This window comes from Malaya genurostris, chromosome 1, assembly GCF_030247185.1.
Source record: "Malaya genurostris strain Urasoe2022 chromosome 1, Malgen_1.1, whole genome shotgun sequence".
In the NCBI taxonomy this organism is placed as follows: domain Eukaryota; kingdom Metazoa; phylum Arthropoda; class Insecta; order Diptera; family Culicidae; genus Malaya; species Malaya genurostris.
In genome coordinates, this window is record NC_080570.1 from 135,747,483 (window position 1) to 135,767,210 (window position 19,728).

Here is a 19,728-nt window from a genome sequence, read left to right on the forward strand (position 1 = left end):
TATGTTCATACCTTGATGATTTTTTCGCACTTGTTGGAAGCGAAAGCCGCACTGCGAACGGAGCGAACAATAGACATAATAGATCAAAAGTTTAAAAGAGCGGTTCCAACGGCTTCAAAAATACCAACGTATAGAATTTTAAGGTTGACTACTTCATTTCGGATTATCATTTTTCATTTTGTTGGTCGATTAAATGTATTTTGTCTATTACTCGCACGCAAAAGACCAGCAGCTGAGTGATGTAATCAAGGGATTCATTTCAGGTTTTCCGAAGGTGGTATTTTCAACGATATTGATATACCGTTTACTGGTTTTATTGGTAATGGTTTGGTGCGAATTTCGCACAGCGAAAAGTGCGCACCCTATCAAATTATTCTAGATTTGCACTAAACTGATGATTTTGGCCTTCGTTTTGCAAGGAAAGTAATATTAATTGCTCTTGAGATAACATTTAGAGCCATTAGAACGGCTGATTTTGTATAATGTTCCCCATCGTTGTCCACTTTTCGGTTTCTTTTCCTCCAATGCAAACGACCAGAAGCTGTATGACGCAATCGCTCTTGTTTGAAACGAAACTGGTTTTGCGAAATAACTGCAACACATCTATTCGCCGTGCCTACTAATTCCAAGGTAAACCAATTTTGGTTAAGAACTTTCTTTGCACGTGATTTCAAAAATAGCAAAATAGCAAAATATAGAATTTTGATATCGATTATTTCATTTCAGATTTGCATACTTCAGTGAAAGAGATTATGAAAATGCTGCACGTAGGCGCGTATACAAAGGGGGGGGAGGTGGGGGGTGCATGTCTCTTGAACGAATTTCGCACAGCAAAAAGTGCACGAAGCTAATCAAATTATTCTAGATTTGTACTAAACTGATGATTTTGACCTTCGTTTTGCAAGGAAAGTAATATTAATAGCTCTTTAGATAACATTTAGAGCCATTAGAACAGCTAATTTTGTAAAATGTTCTCCATCGGTGTCCACTTTTCGGTTTCTTTTCCTCCAATGAACAGTGGTCCGAAACGGGTAATTAGCGTGACAAAAATTTTTTCACTATTAAATATAAGTTTTTTGTAGTTGAGGTCTTCACAAAAGTTGTTTGTAATCAAATGGCGCTCCTTTTGATGAAGAAAGTCACTAGGGTGGACCTCATTTAGATTGAAATCTGATATCTAACTTTCTTAATTGAACTCAAAAATGATTTTGTTGTACAATAAAGTTGTAGGAAATTTTATTTTGAGCAACTTTGTTGAAAAAAGTACCTCTCTAGCTCTTCATTTGATTGAGTTACATCAATTTTCCCGAGTAAAAGTAGGGTGGCTCCTGAAAAATCAGTTTTTTTGTTCTAACTTTTTGTGAAACGTTCTACGGAAAAGTTATCTTCAGAAGAATTGTTAAACTAATCATTGCGCATAATTTTGTTCAACCAAGCTTTTTGTCTTAGGCTTGTTGTTGGGGGCACAGGCGTTTTCGAAGTATTTAAACAAACTATGGGAAATTAGACTTGTACTGTCAGATCTGAAAGACTGATTTTTAAGCGGAAAACTTTTATCATCTTCGAATGGTAATTTCCATAGAAACCACACTAAGCAGTGTATTTTCCTGAATGCGATGAGAGCTGCTGGAAAGTGGCTGGTTATTCTTCACTTTAAATTTGATTTTTTCTGATTACTTACGTATCTATTGAGACAAAGACAAAAAAAGCCCCCATTCAGGAATATTTTTTCCGTGACATTGAAGTGAAGTCGATGCCACTGGAAATTTTTCTCAATTACATAAAATCTTTGTGTTTTCTTACATTATAGAAAACAAACTCATTAAAAATCACGTGTTAGTAGATTGGTTTATACACGCTCAACCTTATATCTAATTACTGATAAATAAGTAAACCCAACATTTCCATTCGAGCATCGCGGAAGAATAATGTCTTCTATCAGAACAGATAGCTTCCAGTTTAAACAATTAACTTGATTTGCCGCCCGTTTGCGAAACAAATTCAATGATTAACAGATAGGTGTAAAACAGTAAAACAATCAAGTTTCTCAACAACATAATTTCCAACTTCGCAGTCCAAACCATGAGTAAAAAAAATCCATATCGGCTACTCAAAACTAATAACTTACACCCTGGTAATTTTTTTTTCTTTCGGAGTACCAACCTTCGCAGTACCCCACGCGGTTCCAACGCGGCACATTACCAGAAATGCAGATCGTTTATATTCCACGAATTAATGCAAATTCAAGAATCCATGACAGTGACCGCTCAGGATTTCTTCCGTAGGTGCGGACGTGTCTTCGAAAGTTTTGGGATATCACCGCATCATCATCATCATCATCGTCATCGTCGACGGTTCACTTTGGCGGGATAGCGATTCCGATTCTCGCGAATAGCTTCTGCATATTAAAAACAGCAATAAAGTTCATTTTGCGCCAGCCAACCCACAGCCGAAACTGCGATCGTCCAAATGCAAACATTTGGCTTACTGATATGGCGAGTTGGTGAGTGTATGGACCCGATTATTCCCACTCAATCCGATCGCGGGATGGGGGAGGGGGGTCTCCGGATAGTGCCGGAAAGGAATGACGATGTGAGCGGATCGGGAAATCATGATCGTAAAAGTTTGCCCATTGCCATGTTCTTCGCACAGTATGGCCACTTATGAAGTTCGAAATAATATGCTAAATTATTCATATGTGGAAAAATCGCGCATTGACTTTTGGGATGGGGGCAGGAGAGCGAGTTAGCCTCGGTCTAGCCTGACGATTGTTGATCAGGTCACCGGATGAAGCTTTTAATAACCGCGCACGATATGAACCAACCACCAACCGCCGAGTTTCGTTGTTTTGCTGAGAAACATTTCCAATGTTGTCATGCTTCGACTAGGTTGGACTGATCGTTTCTGTTGAAAGTGACGACAACCCGGGTAGGTGTAAATAGCAAACACAGATCAAAATAATTTCAACTTTTACCATCATATCTTGGCTTGATGTTTCTGTGTTATCACAGCGATACTTAATATTTTCGTGATATTGCATCCAAGGAATCAAGAAATTATACAATATCTGTTTAACATCAAAATTAGTTATAATATCTTATTTCGTAATTGATGAGCTATTCCAATTTCATTAAGTAAATTGATCCAGTAGTTCTATCTTCAAATAAAATACTATTGAATAAACTGCATCAGAATCAGATAAGAGAAATACTTGTGATATTACTCTATTCTGAATGCTAGAATATAAAATAATTATGAAATTCGTCTTCTATAAATATTTTGTTCTTGGTTTCATATTACAATGACAGAATTTTATATTTTGTAGCTATTTTCTCATGCAAGTTTTGTTATGATTTTTGATATTTTAACTCTTATTTCAAACTAAATAATGTTAATTTCTACCATTGAGATGTTTGATTTTAATAACAGAATTTGTTATTGATTTGCAAATCACTTCTACCCGGGAACACTTACATCAAACATGCCTGAAGGCTCGTGAAGAGCGGAGACTTGGTCTAAAAAAAGTCCTCTATTCATCCTCATGGTCAATTTTATACTGCATTCTGAAAGGCGAAACAACCCATATTCGCATAGGGGACCTTTTAAGGAGTGTATAGAAAAGTAGTTAGTAACATTGATTATTGAATAAAAAAACGAAAAAAAACATATTTTGACATCAGTTTTCGATATATTGTAGAAAAATTACATTTTTATGGATTTCACTGATTATATTGAAGAAAATTCTAGTTTCTGTGAAACGCTCGCCCTTTGGACTTGACATTCTTCATTCAATTCTGCACAATTACTTTTGTGACTTTCCTGATGGCAGCTGTCCAGTTTTTTTTTTAATTTCTGCATGTTTTGGGGCACTGTACCTTCCTTCCGAAAGTGCCGCTTGACAATTGCCCAATACCATTCAATTGGCCGAAGATCCGGTCAGTTCGGTGGGTTGGTGCCCTTTTCCACGAATTGTACATTATTTTTTGACAACCACTGTAGAACGGAGTTGGCGTAGTGGGCTGAAGCCAAATCCTGCTAGAAGAGAGGAGGAGCCTTATGCTTTCTGTACAGTGGCAGCATTCTCTTCTTCAAACATTCTTCCTCGTACACTTTGACGTTAATTGTGCCCTTCGTGAAGAAAATCGACGACCGCAAACCACAGGTACAAATTGCTTGCCAGACCAACACCTTCTGCCCAAACTTTTCCATCGCCACCGTGGTGTCAGCGTCGTCCAGGTCCTGGTACACCGATTTCGTATAATATTGCGGTCCGGGCAGCGTTCGAGAGTCTTCCTTGGCGTAGGTTTCGTCGTCGATCAGGATGCATCCGTCTTTATTCTGTAGAATCCGGTTATACAGTTTTCGCGCTCTTGTTTTGGCCTGAACTTGCTGTACCAGGGACTTTTTCGGCACCTTCTGTTTCCTGTACGTTTTCAGGGAGTTCCGAACTTTGATCCGTTGAATCATCCCGATGCTGCTGTTGAACTGCTTGGCCAAATCCCGCGTCGACGCCGATGTGTTTTTCCTGATGTACTCAACCACTTTTAAGTTCCGGCCGGGCTGGCTGGGACCTGTTTTCCTACCGGATCGGGGCAAATCTTTCATGGAAAGGGTCTTACCGAACTTCTCGATAATATTTTTGACACTGGTCACTTTGGCACTTTCACCCGTTTTGCAATTTCGTTGTACGTGACACCACTTTCTGAGCACCAAGTGTGCAGAATTTTCTTTCGCGTTTCCGGATCAATTCGACTCATCATTGAAACGATAAACCTTACCGAAACCAATCGATTGCGCAGCTGTTATTGACATGTAAACAAACATGTCACCGCAAAACACGCTGCAAACAATTAAGCCATTTCAGAGTAATAACTGTTTGAATGTTACTAACTACTTATCGATACACTCTTTATGACAAAATTCATAAAATCTTTGGCCAATATAACAAGCCTTTTATGACGGCATGTAATATATCATGGTTCAATACTTGAAAATATACCAGAATGCATGAATTTTCTGTTAAATAAATCATAAAAATATGGTTCAAAAAAGGTAATTTCACATTTTGTTTTCCTAATGTGTTCCAGCTAAACATAGTACTTAATCACGAATAGGTTTTTTGGTGAACTTGAAATTATTCAAGTTGTTTTTTCTTCGAACTTTCAAACGGAAACCAAATCTTGTATGCGGTCGATAATGAAGAGACTACACCATGCCCACCCAATAAATACCTACATAACCTCAATCTCATTCGCAAGGAAAAAAAGGAAGGCTACCTTTGCGCATCCAAGGTTACCACGACTCCATATATCGGCATATTGGCTTATTCTCGCACTCCGAGCGGCTAGACCTAACAGACCATGAAAGGGATGGGCATCCCACTGCAACATGATGATCATCTTTATTCAATCCGACAGAACAATGCACAATAAGATAAAATGTTATGATGCTTCTTTGGCTTGGAGATTAATTCGCTTGTGTTTTATAGCTATCCTATCCGTTTCCCGTTTCCCGTTCCCCGTGGGCAATTGATAGAGCCTTACAGGAACGATCATACAATATTTATTGGTTCCCAATAGATTCATTTCCATTAGCTATGCAAATTATTGACATTGCACGCTAAAATGGTATGCCTCGTTTCGACGGCGTTCCCGGCGCAACCGGAATGCAATCAAAGTAGGCATGTTGGAACATTTTTCGTAAATTCAACCATCGCAACAAAAGGGAGCAAACCGATAATCACGAATTCGGAACACGTTCACATCCCAAAGGTCGCACAGAAGCGCTTGACCAATGGTTCCCACTAGTTTATGCGGAAAAGTGTACATAACCTCACTTTCGTTGCTGCTTTCGGCTAAGGTGAACTGCATAAAGTAGTTATATGGAAGGTTTTGAGAAAACTTTTGTTTTGAATTAGAGTTTGATTTTCCGAGTTTTGGCCGGTTATTCGAACGGTATTTTGTAGTAATTTAAAGCTTAACTTGTTTGCCTTATTGGTCAGTGCGCAGTAGCCAATAGTCCACAAAACGTCAGTTCACAGTACTATAGGAAGAGAAATGTTCGCTTGGCTTGGCTTCCACTGTCGCAGTCGAGAGGAAGTACACCAAAATAGCAAGAGGGAATCAAAAACAGATTAGCATACACAGCTTTTAACATTCTTCCTACAATGTTATCTTGCTTTCCGCTTGTTGTTTCACCCTTTTAGTACCTTTTTTGGAACATGAATATTCGCTTTCGCATCGCCGGTTTTGGACTTCTGACAGAGAGCAGAGGGCCAACCGATTCTGCTGCCGCAATGGCCGGGAGCTATAAATAAGAAAAGCGGGAACAATGCGCACAACCGCGGAAACGAACGATCCGAGCTTGAAGTCGAGTTCGAGATTCCGCACACACAAAAAAAAAAGTAAATCCGCAAAAAACATGACAAATTGAGAACTTTTAAAATACATTAAGAGCTCCGACGACATGTGAATTATTCCGTGTTTTGTTTCCATCGGATCGCTTGGGGTCTCTGCCTGCCTGCCTGTCTGGTTGTCGGTTTTGTTGGTCTGTCTTGGATTCATTGGTGAAAAGCGAATTGATGGTGGTGTAATGCGATACCGAATCGTTGTGATGACAATCTGATTGGACGATTCTGTGACGGAAATGGACATTGTAAGTCCAGGGGTCTGATACCGATGATTCACTATACAATCGATCACACACTAGCGATTGTAAATTTTCGACATGACGTTTAGCGCTTTTTTTCAGTCATACGAATGATTGACTCGCCCCTTGACACGTTTGCGATTTGACCATATTAGTAAATGTGATCCGGTTGTGAGGGGCAGATCGTGTCCGAAAATAGCTACCAAAATATAAACATTTATGCAAAAGTGCAATGCGCAAGCTTGAAATGACCAAATACAATATCTCCCTCGTATAGCGGCTTGGGGTTCAAAATGGACACGAGATTCCTTTACATTACGTTCCGGTCTACTGTAACCGCATAGTGAAAGAACCGGAGATCCATCCTCCTCACCACCAGCAGTGCAATGCAACAACTGGACTGTCGCAAACGATGAGCGATAAACTGTTTTCTTACTTTTGTTTATAAATCCTCCCCTGGTCCACTCAGTACCGAACAATATACTTGTATAAATAAATATATCCGCACATTTATAAATATTACAATTCAATATAAAATTTTATATTTATTACCTCGCGATTGTTCATGCTCATCGATTTGTATACAATGCCGACAAAAACGGCATGTTTCTTCTGTTGTTGTTGTTGTTGTTGTTCTTTTACTATCGTCTTCCTTCACCGTACGCTATACGTACTGTGTGTTTGATGCCGCCAAGTCGACCGTTTTCACCATGGCGACAGGGATCGTAATTTTATTACCGCTACTGTCAAAATGCTCTTTCAGGAAACCGCTTCGCGTATTTCGCAAGCCCCCAGAGCAGGACAGGACGATGACAAGTTTGTTGTTTCTCTGCTGCTTGTCTTTACCGGTAGCGAATTCGAACAACAAATACATTACAACTGACTGCCGATGGTCATATTCATGATTGAGTATTGTTTTCGTCTCGATACTCCGATTCCGATCCATTGCTTCTAATTTATGATTTATTTAGTGCACTGATTATTGTTATTGGAGCTATTTGCTGTCAGTTATCAATTAAACAAATTAATGTTTTTTGTCAACTTACTTTACTATGAGGCGCCTTTTCAAAATTTACCCTCTGAGAGAGTGATAAGTTTTCGATTGTGAATATCTCTTTGTTGTATCTAACGTATCAACTACATTTTTGCTACATGCCATCGGAAATATGATAATAATTTTATGATAAAATTTTCAGTTGAGTGACATAATCTGTAATAAATTATTTTTTTCTGATATGTTTGGTATCAACGAGTATCAAAGAGGAAAAGTACAGTTCGCTTTCACATCTCATCCAAGTCAATCGATAAAATAAAACCGCTTACGTTCGGGACGGAAGAAACCAAGTACAGTATTGTGTAGTAAACAATAGAACGATCTCGAAATGAGTGAACCAAACGAACAAAAGCTACCGCCGACACGAAAGAATACAATTGTTGTTGACTTCAGACAGTGCAAAATTCGACCTTCGATACGAGAACTTGAAGGTTTGCTTAAGGAGCAAATGCATCTTGACATCAAACGTGTGCGTTTACTTCAATGCAATAAGACAAATAATGTTGTTTACATCCAGTTCCATAAAGAGTTTGATGCAATTCAATTCGCAAAAGTCAATAACAATGTGCACTATGTGGAGCACGAAAACATTAAGTACAACATTCCAGTATATACGAAAGATAGTGCTATAGAAATACGTGTGCATGATCTTCCCTCAAGCGTCATCGATCCTTATATTCGCCAAACTATGTCCTAATACGGAGAGATTCTCTTTATTGAAAAACTACAATTATCAGCCCCATGGGGTTGTTCGAGCCGTTGATGTGGAACAATGCAACCAAAATTTCTAATGATCTACAATCAAAAAGTTCAATCAATCCGAACCAACACCGAACATCATTTGTCTTGATTTGCATTTGTTTTATGACCGACGAAATTACACCATTATCCCAAATATATGCAATTATATCTTTGTACTTACTTGCGATTTCGATAATTAAGCTTCTCTTCGCCAAGCTTGTGTTCAAGTTTTTTATGCAAGCAGTTTTTTAGCGTTAAGTTTCTCTACCATTCTGCGATTTCGGTTGAAGCGATAAACTATTTCTCATTAGCAATCGAGTTCATCTAATATAAATTAGAAATTAATCTTAAGCACTCAAAACTTATCCAGAGGTAGTTGTCAATTTCTCATGGGGAAACGACATAACATGGAATTCCGAGCTTGCATGACACAAGATCAGAGTATACCAATTAAGGGCTGAGGCCAGTGTGTTTTAGGGCGTTTTAAAGGGCTATTTTCACGCTTCAAATATCATTTTCTTAGAAACGGTGATGAATATCAAAAAACCCAACAGACAATCTCTTAGAAATTTAGTTTAGATTATTCTGTGAAAATTTCAGAATGATTGTTTGACTTTAGCGGTCGGGAAAGTCTTTTTTCTGAAGGAAGAGTTGCATAGCTGAAAACGGCAACTTCCAACTTGTTCATTGAATATCTCGCCTTCAAAAGCATGGATCAAAAATCTATCCTGACAATGTCTAGATAGTTTAGTTTAGATGCGATTAGTGCATAAAAACATATATGTTGTCGCGATAAAAATTAAGTGAATATTATTTTTGTAATGGTAAGTCCATTTCTATGGCGGCTCCATTTTTTTCTGCTCTTGTATTCTGGTAACGTAACGAAACATGAGAGAGAAATGAAATCGGCTCATCAAGGCTGCCAAACAAGCGGTAGCTTTATTGGATTTTATGTGATGTAGTCAAACTTGAAACCGAAAATATTAAAACTTTCTTGGCCACGGTTTTACGCTAACAACTGGCATCAGCCCTTGAAGCTTCAAATCGTTCTATGGCACGTTTTTGTCTTGCTGTCCAGCAACAACCTACCTCTAGCAAGCTAGGAATAGGACTGAAATGTTAGCTTTAATTTCGCTTCTATTTATAGATTCGCGTGCTTCCAAAAGCTTCGCTTTTGCATCGATTGACCAATCAGAGCGATGCTCTCTCTTTGATACATCGCTTACTCCTTCAAAACCGTCGACTATGACAGGGAAATCCGGTATGCTGGAGATTTTTTGCAGACAAAATAGGACACTGCTAGCTATTAATCAACATTTCAATGATATACAGTTTAAAATCCATGGCTATGAACATTCAAATTAATACGTAGAAATATTTCCTATCAAATGATGAAATAATATTAATAAATGATACAAAACAGACTGAGCTGTAAGTGTTTAAAACCTGACCACATTTCTACGTGTAGTTTTTCTTGAGTTTCTGATTTGCACCCCTAATAAAGATGTGTTCCACATCAAAAGAAAAGTGGAAGAACTTTTTCCCCGGTATTCTAAATGGCGTACGTTTGTTACGCATGCGCTTGAAGAGGCCTATACCTTCTTATGTGACTTTCGGTCAGGATACAAGAATCCCGTGCAAATCACTTGTTACTTATGACAATCAGATGGTCACATTTTAAGAATATTCTGAGAAATGTTGTTCAGGTCGATCTCTCATTCGCTTTTCATATTATCAAGATTCGCATTCAGTTTGTGAATACTAAATTAGATTTATTAACTGAATTCAGAGCCTGAATTCTGATCCACATGAATTCCACATGAATTCCAGGCTCAAATTTTTTCCTTCAGAAGTTAGTTCCAGAATACAGGTTTAGAATGTAAAACTAAGAATCTAAAACTTAATTCTAATTCTGGAAATACATTAATTTTCTCATATAATTTGATTCAAGATATTTGATCTAGGAATTCAGCTTAGAAACTCTGGAATGAAATTTAAGATATAAATTTTTAATCTGGATTCTGGATTTCCGAACCAGTTTTTTTTTGGAACTAACTTCTGAACCAGAGTTTATTTTTTAATTCAGTTTAAGCATTTATTTCCTGCATTTGGTTTTTGAATTTAATTCCTAAATTCAGTTTTAGAATACAATTCCCGAATTTAGGTTCAGAGTTCAGTTTTACAAATAAATTCAAAACCTGGATTCTGAAAATGAGTTCAGTTGCAGAATTATAGATCTGAACTCATGAACAGAATTATTCATTTTAATTATTTAATTGTGTGGTAGAATATGTTTGTCATGAAAAGTCGCATTTTAGTATAGAAGCACCGTTACAATTCTGGGAGTGAAGCAGTAAAAGTAACAAAATGCACCCAATCAATCAGCTAATACGAACGATCATCGAAATTCGGAATAGTGAAAGAAGAATAGGAATTTTATTCGTATTCTCGTCCTCCAGTTATGTCTGTGACATTACCCACCCACCTTTTATTATATCAAAACACTACTGTGAGCAGAAAGTAGTAAAACTTTTGTATTATATTTCGCGCGGAAAAATTCATTCAAAGAAAAAAAAAACATTTCTCGGTTGGTACGACATCTGTGCCAAGTGTCACATCAAAATATTCATTAGTGTTTAATATACGTCTGTCTTTCTAAAGTATTAAAAGTGCACTCGGTGATTTTTACAATGAGTGAAATTCTTCAACAAAGAAATTCCATTAAATTTTGTGTGTGGAATCAAATTTCTGATGCCAAAACGTTCAAAGTATTGCAAAAGGCATTCGGTGATAATTGTATGTCGCGAGTAAGAGTTTTTGATTGGTACAAATTGTTCAAAGAAGGTCAAGAACGCGTTGACGACGAACCACGTCCAGGACGACCATCAACATTAACGGATGATGAACACGTCAATAAAATCAAGGACTTGATGCTCGAGAATCGACGATCAACAGTCAGAGACCTTGCTGGAATCGTTTGAATGACGGAAGAATCAGTGAAAACCATTGGGCCTAAGAAAAATGACAGCACTATTGGTTCCAAAATCCGTTTCAATTCCGTCGCAACCACCATATTCAACTGATTTAGCTCCGTGTGACTTCTGGCTGTTCAGTAAATTCAAACGATCGCTCCGGGGAAACCGTTTTGAGTTCGAATTCCGGTTCAGGAATTATGGGGTAAAATGTGCAAAAAATTGTGAAAATGGCTAAATCGATTTCCGCAAACTTAGATTCAAATGAAAGCTCTTATGAATCCATGCAAAATTCCTGAATTTTGTTCGGATCTGACTTCCAGTTTCGGAGTTACGGGGTAAAATGTGCAAAAGCATCAAAATATATGTACTTATTTTTCTCGCAGAGATGGCGTAACCGATTTCAACAAACTTAGATTCAAATGAATGATCTTATGGTCCCATACAAAACTTCTAAATTTCATTGGGATCCGACTTCCGGAGTTTCGGAGTTATAAGTGTGCAAAAACTTTTATACCATCACTTATAGGGGCGAAACAAAAAACGAAAAAAAAAACATTCTAAAGTGACGTCACAACTACTCCATTTGATAGTCATTAACAGTAGACGGCCAAACAAACTGATTTCGGCTATCCTGGTTTCCAGTTTCCGATTCCGGAGGCACAGGAAATAGTGGTGATATTTTATCAAATGAATTTCACTCACTTTTCACAAACTTGGGTTACAATGGAAGATCTTGTTCGGAACTCCTGAATTTCATACGTATCCGACTTCTGGTTCCGAAATTGTAGGGTAACGTATGTTAAATATTTTATACCATCACTTAAAGGGCGAAACAAAAACCGTGAAAAAATTCTAAATTGATCTCAAAACTACTCCAATCGGTATAATCATTATCAGTAAACGGTCAACTAAACCGAATCCGGTTATCTTTCAAGAATCGAAGAAAATTATTTTGAAGAGATTTATTTTTAAAGAGCAATTTCAGGAATGAGTAGACGAAAAAGTGACAAAATCACAATCGACCTTCTCCGATTTTGATGAAACTTTGAACATGGCTTCAGTATGGTGAACCATACGTTTTGAACCGATGGAGAGGTCAATCCGACTCACGACTGCACTCTAAAAAAAATATACACTGAAAATTTTTTTTGATGTTTTTTCTCAATAATTACAAAATAATCCGAAAAAGTTAAATAAAAAATAAATCAGGGTTCTAATTTTTTTTTGATAATTTTTATTTTAAAGCTGTTATTAAAACCCACAGATTGATGGCTATCCCATCCGTGCCTTTTGAAAAATGAAGAAGTTACAGCTAAAACAATTTACAGATATATTCGAAATTACAAGTTCTCGTTGAAAGATAATAATTTAAACAGTAGAATATCATTCTACAGGTTAAAGGCAATAAATTTGTTCATGATATCCTTTCGTCTAAAAGTAGCTGTACTTGGATATTTAATTATAAAACCATTATGTTATGTGAACCAGAACTTCCAAGCAACTTGCAGTGTTTTGGTCCTAATGTTGCAAATGTACTAAACCCAATATTTCGATCTGGAAATTCCTCCTTATAACCCAAATATATTTCTTTCTATGATGAATAAAGCAATCGTTTTTGTTTGCGTTCACACTTACCATTCATTTTGACTGTGACGCAATCTCTTGATCCCGGCATTACTCTGCTGCGTCCCGTTTGTTTCTTGGCTTTTTTTTCGTCCGTTGATTCTCTTGCCTCCGACACAATGTATTTGTTCGCCTTGAATTGGGTGGCTATTTTCTCCTTTGACCACGAGTTTGACAAGACTGACAACAAACGCACTTTTTCATCCCTAGTGCAATCAGGCTTAGCAAACTGCTCTGTCATTTTAGTAATCACTTCATCCAACTCTGCTGCTTTCGTTTTGAGTAATTTTGGATCTCCGGGAACCCGAATATTTGCTTTTTTATAGCTCTTGAAATATCCAAATATTTTTCTCGAGGATAATTCACATTCCGGGTTTTCTTCGTTGATATCGGAGACACGTTGATTCCTGCGATGCCCTTGTTGAAGAGTTCGATGTTGTGTGCTCTTGAATACTCCGTCGCGACTGATTCTTCAGAAGATGCTGAGTCGATTGAAGCTGCTGAAGGTACTTCCTCTAAATCGTATTGCGACGTGGATGGTTGTGGTTCCGTTGTTGATTGCCCTTCTGTTTCCGACGTATGACTTTCCTTATAAGCCCGCCTACGACAGCGATCACAAATGCTTCACGTGGTATTCAATTTAACCTTGCACTTTTGAGCTTCTAATTTTCCAATTATGGTTTCTGTTAATTGGAACAATTTTACGGAACACACAAAACCAGGAAAAAGTTTACAATACTTTGAGAAAACCATATTGTAGTATTGTAACAGTTTCGAAAGAGATTTGTTATAAACTGATATCTGAAATTTCTGATACTTGAAATTTCGAATATATCTGTAAATTGTAGGGGAACGTGCCATTTGAGCCAATTTGTTCTGATTCCCTACAACTTCTTCCTGAACGCCATTTTTGTACAATTAACGAGTTCCGAGTTACAACGATTTGAAAAAGGCAATTTTTGTGAAATGCAAAAATACTTACGCCCTTTTTAAAAATCAATCGTGAGTCGGATTGACTTCGCCATCGGTTCAAAACTTATGGTTTGCCATACTGAAGCCATGTGCAAAGTTTCATCCAAATCGGAGAAGGTCGAGTCTGATGATCTGCTAAGCATTTCTGGAATTGCTCTAAAACAGATTTTTTGCTATAGTCTATTCCAGTGAGAAAGTAAAAGTAAAATATTGTGTTGAGATTGCGATACTGATTATTGTAAGATGTAATAAACTCCGAACAATGTTTCCAATCCGATGTCGCCTCTAGATGACCTAAACGATCTCTGTCCTCGACCGGAGAACTCACTTCACATCGATAGTGAAATACCTAATTACATAATTACACCATAAACCCATGTAGCGACCTTTCCACCGCCCAAGTGACCGTGCAATTAATCATAATTCATATTATCATTTTTCCCTCTTTTTTCCAGGCCGGCGATCGGGTGTTCGTGGGTGCACCAGGAAGCTTCTACTGGCAAGGTAATTGACACGGGCTCTAACCCCATCGACAGTCGTCTTTCGTTCGTTCACACATAGTCCCATTAGCCACACATGTTATAATACATTTTGAAGAAGTACAAACGATTATGTGTTGCACTCTTCGCCCGCTCACTTTCAATTGCGTTTTGCAGCTCAAAAGATTTGAGAGACTCAATCGTTTATCAAATCTTGTTGTAATTTACTGAATGGCAAAGGGGAAAACCACAGACTCAACAGACAGTACAGTTTTTCGTGTCTTATTTCCTTAAAATATTTCTTGTTGACAGTTGCAGTTACAGTTCACTGTTCCGTCTGTTGGGTTAACCATATTTCACTCCTTTCATTCCGTTCCGTTATATTCAGTATTGGAGCTAGGCAATTGAACGCAAATGAAGAGCAAATTACATCCAATTAGACTACCCTGAATGTGCACGGTTTCCATCCCGTTTGTGATTTGTCTTTGTGAGATGAATTTGATTAGAATCTATATGCACAGCGATTGAGAGTTTACTCATTTTATTATGACACCTACTCGGGGCCCCGATCATAGCATATCGCAAATAGTGCGTGTAGTTTGTAGATAGCTCAGCGATGATACCGCGTTTGTGTAGAATATAGAAGGCTTGCAGTGAATTTTCCTCCCATTACCACCCCCACAATACGGCCGATACGGCGTACCCCAATTAATCATTGTGGAACCCGCACTAAAGTTCCCTCTACGCTAAAGTACCTCAACCCGGGGTTCATAATCGAGGCTCGAATCTAAATTGGTAAGTATTTTCCACTGATGCGTTGATTGAAGTGACTGCTGTGCTGACTTTTGCTCTTCGTAGTAGGCAATGACATTGGTAGCCATCAATGATCGAAAGATCTGTCAATTTTCACACGCTATAGAAACGCAAGCAGAAGCGTAGAGTTGTTTTCTCTCTTCTAGTGCAGTTATAAAGCTTTTTTTTCCTATCATGATTCCCAATACCCTCGTAGGCATATGGAATGCAGTTCCTGGCTGAAATACCTGTCCTGTCAGGCACACAAAAGACAGAATATCATTTCCCGAAACGCTCTATCGTGATCTATCGTGACATCAACCCTCGCAATTCCATTGAACAAATACCATTCCATTGCAGAAGCAAATGTTTTTACAGTGTTTATTTTTACTTTTTTTTCATCCCTCTGTGCAACCCTGCATACCACCCGTGTTGTGCACGTGCTCCACCAACCACCGCCATGCCCCCACCAATCAACCAACCAAAAAAAAATATCTTAATCAATTTCAGGACAAGTGTATTCCATTAATACCGACGCTGTGTTCCCTTATAAACCCCCGCGGTATGGTCAGTTTGGCGAAGGAGGTAACCAAAAAAAAAAAAAACAAGTGCAAATATCGAATCAAAAACTTACCCAACTAGCTAATGTTCACTTCCACTTACCAACTTTCAACCGAACGTTCTAAACTTGGTCGGATTCTAAAATCCATCATCCATCCATTATTAGCATCGCTCACTTCAAAGTTGTACTTCTGAATAAAAAACCAATACGTAATTCGGTGTTTATCTAACCTTTCACTTCTACTTAAATTCGACATTAAAAAAAATTGTAACAACTGATCGAATAAACCAATGCTGACCATTTCGGTGCTCTTCCACCTACTACTATCCGTGTCATCAGATCCATTCTCAAGGATCCGCTGTTTTATCCGCTCTGAACCAACCTCACGATGACATATGTTGGGCTAGTGCTTCATGAAAATTTCACCATTCCCACATCAAAACACATCACATCGCACCACTCATCCAAATGCTATTTAACAATAGGCGGTTACTCTCTCACACACACACAATTGCATCCTGTCATCAATTTGCTTAACTACGCTGTGTTCTATCTTTATATTTTTGATCGGAACTAAACTGAAAATGTTTAGGATGAAAATTAAAAGAATTCGAAATCCCCAGTAAAATGTTCCACAAATGTGAGACAAAATCGACCTTCTTAGGTATGGTATTGGAATTATTTTGTTGAACCTTTTACTGGAGATCTCCATTCTACATATTCTACACGCTTCCTTACTTTATATTAAGAGGTTATACATCTTTCGACTTGTGAGAAGAAACTCATATCTTTTGTTTAATGTAAGAAATGTTAAATGCAATCAATGTTAATGAATTAAAATATATCCAATTAGGTTTTCCACTCAATTTATTTGACAATTCAGCTGTACTGTTTACATGCTCACAAGGCAATTTGGCTTAACGTAATACAGACAAAAGGTAAAATTCATAAAGGCAGTACTGCTAAACTGTTGAACTGTCAAGAATGAACGTTTTTTCATTTTTGACGTCACGATAAAAAATCTAAGCAGGTTTTACAATATTGACATCACAAATAAAATTTGCATGAATAAAGTTCATGCTTGACATGTACCGTTGGTTTGTTTACATTTCCAATAACACGTATTCAAATTAGAATGAACACATCAACAAACCACCGTCAGCTGTCAAATGACGTTCGTTCAGTGAATTTTATTAAGTTATATCATGTTTGTGCAAAACCTAAGGGCATATTCAGTAGTGATCTAGTTCTTGACAAGGATGGCTTTCATCGTAGCAAAGAACGCTCACTAGCAACTCTTCATACGATTCAATCAGTGCCATCAAAGAGAGAAGGATATCATCGCAACAACAAAAAACCGGCATGGTTCATTTAGCATAGAATAGACACCAGTACGAGAGCGAATTTCTCTCGATGATCTGTCTGCGAATCAAAGGTTACCACGCTACTGTGGGGATTCTCTCTGAAGCAACAAACGGTCGCTTATTCTCGTTTCGCGATCTGATTCTACATGGTCAGTTGAGAATTGCGATAGAATCATTTTGCTGTTGCCGCTTATTCTAACTATGTGCATTTAACTTTTGTATAAATTGTGTCTATGAAAATGTATGTGAATGCTCCACACAAGGGTTTTGAAATATTGCAACCTAGTATGAGAATCATCAAGTCGAATCATCGATTCGATATTCTGCGATAATTATCAACTTGCGATTCTCTCTTAGTAAATTCCACACAGCACCAATCATTATCAGACTGTAAATTGTTAAGGGCCCTGGTCAATACTCAGAGTATGGAGTAGAGCGAAGAAATGTAGAAAAATTCTCTCGCGGTTCATGCATTGAGAGACTCTAGTTCTTGTAGCATCTTCTACCGGATTGAAAATGTTGCATACAATATTGATAAATATCGAGCAGCTTCTGCTAAATTTTCGGCAATCACCAACACTGGTTCTAGATGCATAATTCATGTCAGTTTTTTAATTTAAATCTACACACACCTAAATTGGATTACCAATCTCAGCTGTTCCACCCTCGGTAGCTGAAGGTACTGCTGTCAACAAATGCTTATTTGTGCTGATATATCATTAGAATGAGAATGTTCGGTAGTTCGGCCAAAGATATACTCAAGATGGAATAGTCTATGATTTTTCATATACCATTCAAATATGACCCCTCGATGAAATCGGTTCACCGTCAGTCGCAGTTCAATGATTAGTTGAACCGAAACAACAAACACCCAGTCGTTTCGTATTGTTTTCGTATTGGTAACAAATCGTGTTCTAAAATGCATAATATCGGACCATCTCACAACACTTTCTGTGGTTCTTTGTATTTGAATGTAGAAATAATTTATTATATTCAACTAGCCTAATATTTAATTCGTTTAAAACGGCTTAATCCGCTTCAGAAGTAATCAAATCCAAAAATTTTTTACGCAAAACTTGCAAACTTATGTTTATTTTCTTTTGGTTTTCTAGCGTAACCATGGTATTTTTGCGACGCTTTTCTATGTTTATCGACGCTTTTTAACAAGGGACTACTAAAAGTATAATATTTCTGAGTTCTCGGGTTCACGATTACCGAACAATTTTTTTTCTTTAATGTATATGGGACTTCGTAATCTTCAGTTTACCTTTGGTTCGGCTGTTCTAAGCTCGTCAAAAGATAAAAAAAATATCGAAGGAGTTTAGTGTGCACACTACCGAGAAGTTCACTCACTGTTGTAAGAGCAAATTCAGCAGCTAGAAGTTCTATATGGAAGATCTATAATAGAGCAGAAACTGGAACAAACGTATCTCCAGCAAGCCGTTCTAGTTTTATTTATTCGACCAGTTCTTCTGTCAAATTTAAAACTGGTCTACGATGCCGTTCTATTTTTTGTATATTTGAAACTCGAGTAAAACACTGCTGGGGCTGCCAGTTTTTCTTGTTATAAAATCCAGATTTCAATTTTGTAACTAACATAAATTATTTATCTAGAACTAGGACGCTACTAAGCGTATGCCAGTTTTAAATTTGACAGAAGTGTTCGAATAAATAAATCTAAAACGGCTCGCTGGAGATACGTTTGTTCCAGTTTCAGTTCTATTATAAATCATCCATATGAAAGTTACAGCTGTTGAATTTGCTCTAATAGTGCATGTTCACTATTCGAATAATGATTTCTCCAAAATAAACATTTCCATTCACAAAAACAGATTTCTTCGTTTATGGACTTGCTATTGGGTTTTACACGAACAGGACATAACCTCACAAAACAGCCGCCGGTGGTTTGTTTACAGTTCAAAAGTTCATCAGAGATTCATCGTTTGAATTGAAAAATTGCACGTCGCCTCACACTAAACAGATTTATTCAAATATTGTTCCTAGATGCTGGAACACGTTTTTAACAGGCACTTTTTTGTCATTTTTCAATTTTTATTTTTGAAGTCGCAAAACAAAACAAACCACCGGCAGCTGTCAAAGATGAACTTGATTCATCGGCAGTTTATCAGGTTTGGCACGAACATGACATAACCTCACAAAATGAACTTTTTTTGACAGTCGACGTGTACTTGTTTACAGTACATCATTTATGGCACTTAGAACTGTCAATTTGTATATGTATTCTCTCCGTTGTGTTCATACTTTGATCAATTTTCCGCACTTGTTTGAAGCGAAAGCCGCACTGCAAACGGAACGAACAGTGAACGTAATAGATTAAAAGTTCAAGAGAGCTAACGGTTACAAAAATAAAAACATATAGAAAGTTGCACGCAAACGACCAGCATCTGAATGATGTAATCACGGGATTCATTTCAGGCTTTCAAAAGGTGGTATTTTCTACGATATTGATATGCCGTTTGCTGGCTTTATTTACATTCGTTTGGTGCAAATTTCGCAC

General features: G+C 37.5%; 1 protein-coding gene across 9 annotated transcripts in view; it reads left to right on the forward strand.

Annotated features, from left to right (window-relative positions):
* LOC131425853 (integrin alpha-PS2) overlaps positions 1–19,728 on the forward strand; it is a 167,662-nt gene that overhangs the window by 131,717 nt on the left and 16,217 nt on the right. For 8 of the 9 annotated variants that reach the window (XM_058588085.1, XM_058588084.1, XM_058588090.1 and 5 more), the window contains 2 exons: positions 14,469–14,517; positions 15,795–15,869. In XM_058588085.1, the coding sequence (XP_058444068.1) occupies positions 14,469–14,517; positions 15,795–15,869 (124 nt within the window). The remainder of the gene's footprint in view (positions 1–14,468; positions 14,518–15,794; positions 15,870–19,728) is intronic. The other variant, XM_058588091.1, reaches the window with a different exon arrangement.